At 43.3% G+C, this 10,901-nt stretch overlaps 1 protein-coding gene across 1 annotated transcript; it reads left to right on the top strand.

Annotated features, from left to right (window-relative positions):
- The first annotated feature begins 2,246 nt into the window (after positions 1 to 2,246).
- On the top strand, positions 2,247 to 7,716 carry ODAM (odontogenic, ameloblast associated). Its single transcript, XM_003800979.1, is given in 9 exon segments — positions 2,247 to 2,297; positions 2,388 to 2,429; positions 2,972 to 3,019; positions 3,560 to 3,793; positions 4,207 to 4,254; positions 6,114 to 6,220; positions 6,615 to 6,723; positions 7,268 to 7,429; positions 7,687 to 7,716. Coding segments are annotated over 9 exon segments (831 nt in total).
- Positions 7,717 to 10,901: the final 3,185 nt, after the last annotated feature.

Here is a 10,901-nt window from a genome sequence, read left to right as displayed (position 1 = left end):
GCCCTGCAGCACCGTCCCCAGCACTGCTGCACTGTCCTCTGCCTGTCACAGCTTGGCTCTGACAACTCTCTGGTGTTGTGATGGAATTAGCTGCCCAACACCCTCCAGAATACAATAGAAAATCCCAGGAAAACATGGCTTATGGTGCATTATGTTTAATTTAACAATATTCAGGATAGACCAAGGTCATTAATTATAAATTTGCACCATTAGGCAGCACAGAGCCCCCACCCAGGTCACCCACAGTCTACTGCATGCTCCAGGCAGCAGCTGGTCACATAAACCAGTAAGTCAGGCACTAGTTAAACCTGCCACCAATGCTTCATTGATAATTCATTAACAGGAACATGTATGGTCCTGGACTACTTTTTAGAATGGAGTCAATATTAACAACGTCCAGTAAAAGAAAAACAAAACACAAAAAGAAAAGAACACAAAACAAAGACAACATTCCCTTTATGAAGGGAGTGTGAATAACGGTGATGGGCAGACAGTAACACTTAGTTGTATTTTACATGTTAAACTTATATTTAGTAAAAGAGAATTTTTTTAATATAAAAATTCCTTCATAGCTATTTTTAAAAATGTAGCCCTCACACTTCATACTTCTCAACTCACTTATTCCAGCAATGTGATCACATATGACTAAATTTCACAGACACATGTGAATTTATCAGTTTTTAAAGCGTTTCATCCCACAGGCAGGAAGTGTTTCCAAGCGTAACCAGCTCATGTGTCCTCGGCGCAGCATTGAGGAGCCACAGAACCCCAGTGCCACTAACTAGGTTTTGAAGTTTTGTTTCTCAGACCTATGCCTTCTGTCTAATGATTCTTTATTTCACTTTTGAAATAAAAAAAAATCATCCATTTGTCCTTGAATTTGGCAAAGTCTTTTCAGGTTACCCAATTAGGGTATCCACTTTAAGGATGGTAAGAGAAGGGACAGAATAAAATTATTACCAAAGAGTTAGTCATAACCAAGACAGAAACCAGCTATGATCACAGGAAAACATTTCTCAGGGGATAATTTAATGACATTACCAAAGTGTGGGCACCCATATACCACCTAGATGATTAACAAAGGGGTTATTAGCTAAGCCATTGTCTGAAACCCACTGAATCACTGATCCTTTTGAAAAATGATTGGTCCTTTTTTTTCTAAAGATGGTTTTAAAATGTAAGAGAACCTGCAAGCAGCAGGGCTGAGAGAGAAAAAGAATCCAGACCCTGCCCGGTTCTAGATCTCTGGATAGGTCTAGGAGTAAGGTAAGACACCAGACCGTCGCTCTCAGAAGAAGGGACTGCCAAGGTCATCCTAAATGGTTGGCTAGGTCAGTGATCGGAACTGGGGAAGGAACGTTCACACCTAGAGATACAATACTTCCACAGGTAACACCACAGGTCAATACTAGAGTTCAGTTTTTATAATCTATTCCCTTAGTAAGAAACATGTTGACTCAGTTGTTTATTTTTAATAGATTTTTACTGTTATTAGACTTTTAAATGGAAACTATCTATTACTGAACTGGTTTGTCATATCGTTATTGTAGAACTTTTTCAACATTAAAACTGCTTTAATAATGAAGCCCCAGTTGGGTGCCCCAGGGGTGACCTCTCCTTGTCTGAGGGCTCCACCCTCCTCAGAGCAGCCCAGGGACGGTAATGTCCACTGATTCATTCAGCTGTCACATGCCACCAATGAGTCTTCTGGTCAAGCTAAAAGAACAAGCCAACAATTCTGGTTCTTATAAATGTCTGTTCTGAGAGTAAAGGATAAGTTTCATTATAAAGATTTCTAAGTATAAAGTTTTTATTTTATTTTATTTTTGAGACAGAGTCTCTAGCTGTCACCCTGGATAAAGTGCTGTGGTGTCACAGCTCATAGCAACCTCAAACTCTTGGGCTTAACTGACTGTCTTGCCTCAGTCACCCAAGTAGCTGAGACTACAGGCACCCGCCACAACACCCATCTATTTTTTGGTTGCAGTTGTCATTGTTGTTTAGCAGGTCTCGGCTGGACTTGAACCTGACAGACTCAGTGTATGTGGCCAGTGCCCCACTCACTGAGCTATGAGCGCTGAGCCATTTTCTAAATTTCAAATTCTAAAAGATGAGTAAATACAGAAGAATTCACCCGATTTCTCTGATTGAACAAAATTAACTAATTACTTTTGTCTCGATTTTTTAGGCAGAGTCTTCTTAATGCTAAATAATCACAAATTATTCTCTAGGTACACCATCTGAAAATGAAAATTATAATTCTTCTTGGACTCCTGGGAGCCACACTGTCAGCCCCAGTAAGTGATTTCATGGCATCGCTGCTCACACTGTGTAAAGCCTACAACAATCCCATGTCTCACCACTTCTTTCTTCTTTTTTGTTTTCAGCTTGTCCCACAGAATCTTTTGTCCGCAAGCAACAGCAATGAGGTTAGCTTGAGTAATTGAAACATTATCTTCCTTTTTTAAAAATTATAACCTGGTAGGAAGAGACAGAGCCCCCACGTGAACTCCTGGGCCCCTGTTCACCAGCTACACGCACGGCAGAGCACACGTCCTGTGTTCACATTTGCTGTGTACTCCAGGTTACGTCTCAAGTGTCACTCTGCCTCTCCTGTTTGATCGTAAATTCTTTAAAGGTGGAAAGAATATCTTCTATATTTTTTTTTGTTCTAATAGAATCTAATTGAAGTGTATACAGGTGTTTAAAAGCATGAACTGACTTTGGTTAAAACCACCAAAAAGGGTGAAGTTGAACAGCCCCACACAGCAGGGAGGTTGTTAAATCCCAACCTTGCTTTAAGTTCTGACTTCTAATTACTGTGATTCAATGCAAGCTTGGTGAGCAAATGTCTCACTTCTAACAAAAACTGATGCCCAGCTCTGACTTGTCCTGTATTTGTAGCAAACATCACTCTCAATTATTTTAGCGTGTGTAGTAATTTCCTCTTCATATTGTCTTTCTTCTCTAGTTACTGCTGAATCTTCGCAACGCCCAGCTTGTGCCACTGCAGCTTCAGGTACCACCACCTCGATAATTTATGGAGAGCAATTTTCCTGCTGCTCTTTTATTATGGTATTTTGCATGAAAACAAAGTGTCTCTTGATTCCATTTCTGCAATCTCCATTTTTTCAGTTACAGATTTGTCCCATGTATTCTAACAACCATTCATTTAAAAGTTAAAGTACAGACCATAATTAGGTTAACACTTATTTGTTGAGAACTTGGTATAGTCCAGGCACTAAATCTCACAGCTATGAGAGAGTAAATTCACTATTTCACACTTAGTCACACCAGCTAACCAGGCGTGTGAAGCTGGGGTGGGGGAGGCAGACCTCGTGCCCCTCCATCAGCCTCACATGCCTGGGGACAACTGTGAATTTAGGAGGGTTTCTTAGCTTCTGTGGCTTATAGTGAGTCAAAGATGCTGTCTTTTTTATAATGCAACTCTAGAAATAAGAAACTACTTACTTTTTATCTCTTTCCTGCTCAAAACTGATTTGAAAGTCTCTTAGGAATAAAAGACAATTTTTTTCTTTCTTCCTCTGCGTCTTTTCAGGGCCCGTTTGATTCATGGATTCCTCCCTTCTCGGGGGTCCTGCAGCAGCAGCAACAGGCCCACATTCCAGACCCCTCCCAGTTCTACTTACCATCTCAGGACTGGTTGGCCAGACTGTTCCCAAACCAGATGCCTTCCCCAGGACAGCTCAGTTTTGCCCAGGGGGCCCAGGCAGGCCGGCTGGACCCTTCCCAGGCTCCGACCCCAGTGCAGCCACAGCGAGGCCCTCACCAGGCAAGTCTGCTGCTCTCTCCCATCCCGAGGCGAGGGCTGCACGTGGGGTGTAAACCACAGTGAGGAGTCGTCTTTGAAATGGCGCCTTGAACAAGAATTTTTTCTCATGCTTCTACCTCCACTGAAAGTACTTCCTTAGGTTTTCTGATTTATAACATGAAAAATATCATTTAAATCAGCTCTTCTGGGGCACAGCCACAAATTAAATGAGTTAAAACAAATCTGAGACTGGATAATCACAGAAATTTCATCTTTAAAAAAATGCAATGTACATTAATGATGGTACATAGAATAGATAACATTTTGTTACGGCAGCCTGATAATACAAATGATAAATTTAAATAATGAGCTCGCTCTTGAAAGCAGCTCAGGGATCCTGAATAACAAAGTCTAACTTTTGTGTATGTTGACAGGTGATGCCCTACGTATTCTCCTTCAAAATGCCTCAAGAACAAGCACAGGTAAGTGGCTGGAGGCCACAGCTCGGGGAGGGGCGTCCCACGCTCTCCAGAATGCTGTCCTTTATGCTTCAGCTCTAACTCGGAAACCAGACAGTGACATCACTGTCTACATAACATCATTGCCAGGCTGGCATCAGTTCGTTGACGTGGGGTTCACTTAGCTTCTTTAGGACAGGCAGCTAATGGGCTTCTCCAGAACCCCTGAATCCTCAGGGCATTGCCCCGTTGGAAGCATGAGAGTTCATGATGCTGAGGTGACGTCTTCTCTGAATGTAAGACATGGTCTGGCGTTAGGAATAATTCAAAAGAAATACCACGGGCTTCCTACCCAACCCTAACTTTCATTTCAGAGGAGGGTGTATTGAACTGATTACACACGATGCAGCGATGAGAAACACTCGCCCACATCAATTGGCAGTTATGAAATTCTTCTCAAAATGTTTCTAGTTCCCTGGTTATTTCTGATTTAACTCCATGTTACAATTAAGTGATGGTGAGTTCCATTAAGTAAGAGAATCTTCAAAAAGTGTATCATTATATTAATATAAAAAGTCTCATCAATGTTAAGGTCATTAATTTTAAAACTATCCTGGGTTCAAAGTAGCAGGGCTGTAGATAAATGATATTGTTCATCAGCAGAGTATTGACCTTTTTATAAAAAGTTATACCATTTGGCTCTACTGTAATTATATGATATTGTTGCCCTTCCACTCCCATTGCAAAACAAGTTACCTCTAGACATTAGCTCATTCTATGAATATGCAGGTAGAGAATTAGATGTATGACTAATAGAATTACTGCATTTTAAGGATCAGGAAACTTAGGCTTACTAAGATCAAAATCTAAATCCTACTGCAAGTAAACAACTGAGTTGGAATAGAATTCTCCACCCTTCTATCTCCTGCTCTCACCTCCAACCAGCAGCTCCACACCCTGGCTTTACGTTAGAGTCTCTGGTGGTAATTCTGAGAATTACGTATGCCTGAAGCTAAGCCCTCGCCTAATGGATCAAAACCCAGGAACAGATGCTAAATGTGGTTCTCTGCTAAAATGTTCAAAGGTGATTTTGATTCTCAGGATGAAGAACCACTGCACAAAATATACTTTTCCTAGAACCACAGCTGTTAAATCTCAGTCTAATATAGTCTCCTACTTAATAAGGGAAAGAAACAGAATGCAAAAATGAGGACAGGCCAAGCTCACTGTAAACACAGAACACAAGTGCAAACCACGTGCTGTGTGAGCAGAGAAGGTGCAGGTGATTCTGTGACTTGTCTATTTGGGGATTTTTCCAAACACTTTTAAAGAAATATAGATCATTTTGACAAATGGCAATTATTAAATGCAATACATTTATGATCTTTCATTCATTATAGCAGAACTTCTAATACCAGGTCCTAAAGAATGATAATTCCCAAAAACATAGGAGAAAAACCTAGATGGAATATTCTTCTCTTAAGTATTTGTGAAATAATTTGTACACAGAAGTTTCAAGGTGTTATTTTTTTAATTTAAAAATACCTTTTACTCAGTTGGATGTACTATTTTCTAAACATGTTTAACCAAGAAGCCTTAAGAACAAAGTCCAGGTAGGCTCCATGCAAACACGCCTATAGTCCTGGTGACTGGGCAGGAGAGGTAGAAGGATGACCTGAGATCAAGGATTCAAGGCCACCCTGGGCAACATAGCAGGACTCTGTCTTTAGAAAGGAAAGAGCAGAATCCAGTAGTGTGGAGTGAGAGTCACTTCTGGAGGTCACACAAAGCTGCTAAGATGTGGAATGGCTCTGAGATAGTATTGACGTTGGAAGACCCAGTGTGGCCTGTGCTGATCTAACGGACTCTCTCTTTACAAACAGGTGTCTCCGTACTACCCGATGTACATGCTCCTGCCCTGGGAGCAGCCTCCACAAGCAGCCACACAGCTCCCTCCACAGCCGGGGCCACAGCAACAGCAGGAGCAGGTGCGGCAGAACATCTGACTTCCAGCTGACTGGCCCCACGAGAGCAGAGAGGGTGGAGACTCAGAGAAAAGAGTGTCTGACTCCTACCTGGCGGGCCACGGGAGAGCAGAGAGGAGAGGGCAGAGTCCCAGGGACAGGAGTGCCTGAGTGTACTTCATGCACACACCCAACAGTCTGGATTAGTGCTCTCCACTGCGAGCCACTTCTGTCCACAATGGCACTGACCCTCCATGGGGTGTTCATGCCCAGCAGAGGGTGCAGGGGCAGGGCTTCCAGGGCTGAGGGCCAGGCCTGTTCTAATACCAGGAATTGCCTTACACTCCTTCTAATCCAAAAAGTAACTTCAATCAAGGGCAGCTAACCTGCTTTGCGGGGTCAAAGAGCCTATTTTTGTAGATCACTAATGAGGATTTTTTTTCATCTTCTGTGTTTTTAGGTTATACCAGGAGGACAGCAGCTAGCCTTTGATCCCCTCCTAGGCACAGTCCCGGAAATGGCTGTGATGGTGAGAGTCTCTACAAAAACAGCTGACAACTCACTTATGTTCATTTTAATGCCAACTTTTTTTGTGATTCCATCAACAATTATTGCTTCTTCCTCCGGTTCCTCCGGTCAAGATTCAATTTACTGAGTTCATCAGACATTTTAGTCCTCTGGGCACCGGTGTGTGAAGCAGGTGTCGGGCAGCCATGTTTGCTGGTGTGTGTTCAGAGCCCTCCGTGAACTCACGGTCTAAACCAGGCGTCCTCAAACTACAGGCCATATGTGGCCCACCAAGGACATTTATCCGGCCCATCGGGTGTTTTAGCCACCACTGCCTGTCCTGCTTAGCAGCCAACTTGTCCTGGGGCCCACAGTCTGGCCCTCCAAGGGACAGTGAACTGGCCCCCTGTCTAAAAAGTTTGAGGACCCCTGCTCTAAACACTGACAAGGAACTCACTACTTGATCATCACATTCACTTTGCATGTCAGTCCTCTGGCTTTACACCCTGCCCAATTTAGACTTTCTACTTGAACCTATAACAACTTTTCTTTCTCATTCTCTATAGCCAGTAGAAGGAGTGATACCGTTTTTGCAAAAAGAAGTCATAAACTTCAGGCACGACAATGCGGGAGTTTTCGTGCCTCCAACTTCACCAAAGCCCAGCACAACTAAGCTTTCCACTTCCTCCGTAAACCCAACGGTTACCCCGGGGTTCCTGGAAGAGAAGGTAGGGTGATCAAAAATTCACTTTATGTTCAATTTACTGAATATGTTGAAATTGTCATTTAGTGGAAAATACAGAGATAAAATTAATGCTCAATTTATAGGACTTAAGTCATGGACATGATGAAACAACTAATAATATGGTAGAATATATGGTCTTAATCCTGAACTAGGCAAAGTAGCCAACAACTGTTAATCGAGCAGAATGCAATTTAATTTGAATTTAATCATGTGTTCTTGTGAATGTCCTTTTCTCATTAGGCCAAGACCGACAAACTGGAAGAACCATAGGATGCCCTGGTCGCTGTGCTCTGGTAGGTACTCACCAAAAGTCTCAAGTCAGGTGTTGTCACAGAGCCTGAATTTAAAGACAAGGGGGAAAGTCATCACAGGAACCAAAGAAGAGTTCTTACCAAATATCTATGATAAACAAGTCAGTGCTTATATGCCTAGAAAATGAATGATTATGAGACTTTAACAATTTTTACAATCAAAATTAAGTTTGGGGAATCATGTCTGCCTATACCACAGCTCAGTCTAAGCTCTGACATGGAAGCACTGCACGTAGTAGGTCCGTCACAGAGAGACATCCCACAGACGCCCACAGAGCGGGCTCTGCCAAGTCCTCATCTCCCTCTGCACTAAACATCATAATGACACCAACATAGCTGCATTAGGAAAAACCTCAAAATGTTCAGGAAATTGCACAGTGACAAAGAAATTTCAGGTTTCATGACTTTTGCATCAAGTCTACCCTTGAATAATTACTTTTCTCAAACCTCTTCATCAGCAATGAGGCTATACTGGGAGTTTGACAGAGGAGCAGGCTTGGAACGGCACCAAAAACTAAAAAACATGCACTAAAAACCAAACAATGGAACCCAAAGGGCAAACTTAAAGTGTTTTGAAATCTCCCTGCCTCCTGTAGGCTTCTTCTAATCCCTCCTTCTATGAAAATTAATAACTCAGCATTCTTGAGATAAAGAAAAGTTTTTATAAAGATCAGGAGTGGACAGTGTTAGCACCTCTTTAGAAAAGTCTCCTCACAGTGCACTCCTTCCCACAATGAAAGGCAATCCAGCAGCACCTGTGGTGTCAGCCCCATATACCAAGGGTGGCAGGTTCAAACCCGGCCCTGGCCAAACTGCAACAACAACAACAAAAAAAAAGAAAGAAAAGAAAGAAAGAAAGGCAATCCATGTTGTTTAACCAGAAATACCGGAGAGATTTTAGTGCTTTATGACTTTGCTCTATGTAGTACCAGTGGAAGTATTTTATTTCTCTAATCGGCAATTTATAAGCTATCTAGGAAGTTTTACAGAAAACAGTCTGATGCTACAAAAATGCTCTTCTGTCTTGTTTTTCAGAGAATAGGCTGTTGTGATGCTTTGAATAACATTTTAGGCTGTTCACTTCCTCCATGCTGGTATCAATATCGTGATGCTTCTTCTGAATTATTTTTTACTTATAAATATTACTCTCTTTAAATGTGACATTAAAATAATACAATTATGTAATGAGTCTTCTTTTCATAAACTGTATTTGTTTTCTAATTATCCTGTCATTGCCTAATGGAGAACTTAACAACCCTGGGAATAAAGCTCATGGCATTAATCTACTGGATAATTGTACTAACTAAGGAAGCCTCTGGGAAACGCTGCCGCCCTCGAGGGTGTGTGACGGGGACTATGACTGATGAGCCACACAGCTGCTGAGTTGGACACTGACCTGGTGTCTCCCCCAGGCCCGTCCACTCAGCAGCCTTCTGCTGCACTCCCCATTAAAGTCACACTTATTTGGTGTTAGATATTGCAAGGTCCATAGTCCCACTATGACACGACCACATAGTGAGGTGGCTGTTCTCACCCCGACGGACAGACTCCTCAGGAGTTTCGTGCTTGTTAAGGGACACCATGTCCTGTAGAGAACAGGATGCAGTTTGGATTTCATCAGATCTGGCTTCGAACCTGTGTCTGATCCTCCAGCAAGTCACTTAACCTCTCTGAGTGTCAGTGTTCTCAGGTACAAATTGGAGATAACAATACCTCTTATCTGAAAGGACTGCATGAAAGGACGTGTGTAAGACATGGGGCTCAGGCAGAGTACTCAGAAAATGTCAAATGCCTCCCTTTCTCACGTGAACATAAAAATATCTGTACTTTTAACATACATAAAAATATCTGTACTTTTAACATACTACCTCAGCTTTAGGCCATCAGCTGAAATTCTGAGAAAATGAGAACTTTTTCTAAGCGTTCTAGGCTGACAGTAGGTCACAGTTCTTAGAATGTGACTGTGTGAGTGTTTAGCAATGTGCTGCCGGAGCCCCCCTCGCCCGAGGAGAGGTGGCCTGATGGTCAGCCCCCCACTCTCCCGAGGAGGTGGCCCGATGCTCAGCCCCCCACTCTCCCAAAGAGGTGGCCCAATGCTCAGCTTCTCCACCTTCATGTGTCCTGGGTCCTTTTCCCTGAGCTGATGTGTCCAGGGAATGTGTGGACACTTCTAGGTAACTGACTAATCTCTTAGTATTGATCTTGACTTAGGAAATCAAATAACAAAATGTCTAAAATTAAAAAAAAAAAATAAACAGCTGGGTGTTCAAAAGCTATGAACATTTACTGTGTCCCCAAATCCTAACAGTTCACAGAATCACTGAAAAACGGCACCACACAATCCATACCAGGTTCCTAGACTAACTCCTGAAACAGCATCTCTCTTTCTCTTTAAGGGAGCGGGTAAAAGAGGCGACAGAGATAAAGGGGAGGACAGCACAGCACAGCTACGCTCCCCAAAGGGGACAGGGAGAACTCACAGGAGACTGACACTGGGTATCAAGCTGTGGGACCAACTCCAGAGCTTGGCAGCACAACGGGGCACACCAATAAATGCTCTGACAGTTTGGTGTGATGGTCCATTTTGTGTCCACCCGACCGGCCTGGCAGATGACCAGCAGCAGTTGGAACTCATTTCTGGGTGTATCTATGAACGTGTTTCAGAGATACCATCTGAAACAGAAGATCGTGTGAAGGTGGTGCTCACCACAGCAGGCAGCACCGTGCCCCGGGGAGCCTGAGTAGAAAGCGCAAAAGGTGAGGAAAGGCAAGTTTGCTCCTGCCTGAGCTGGGACGCCCTGGTCTCTGCTTCAGACAGTGGATCCCCAGTTCTCAGGCAGGCAGACTGAGGCTGGACTTACTTCCAATGTGGACGAAGCTAATCACCGGCTTCCCTGGGCCTGCAGCTCACTGTGGGCGATGCAGGGCTTTCCAGACTTCACAGTCATGTGGGAAACCCCCATAAAACCCTCATATGCCTCTTTCTGTAGACCACACACAGGCACCCCTCAACGACACCGCAGGTTCAGTTCCCATCACACACAGGCACCCTCAGCAACACCGCAGGTTCAGTTCCCACCACACACAGGCACCCCTCAACGACACCGCAGGTTCAGTTCCCATCACACACAGGCACCCCTCAGC

This window comes from Otolemur garnettii, unplaced genomic scaffold (genome assembly GCF_000181295.1).
Source record: "Otolemur garnettii isolate 467f Iridium unplaced genomic scaffold, OtoGar3 scaffold00191, whole genome shotgun sequence".
Lineage (NCBI taxonomy): Eukaryota > Metazoa > Chordata > Mammalia > Primates > Galagidae > Otolemur > Otolemur garnettii.
This window is presented reverse-complemented; position numbering and strand designations above follow the sequence as displayed.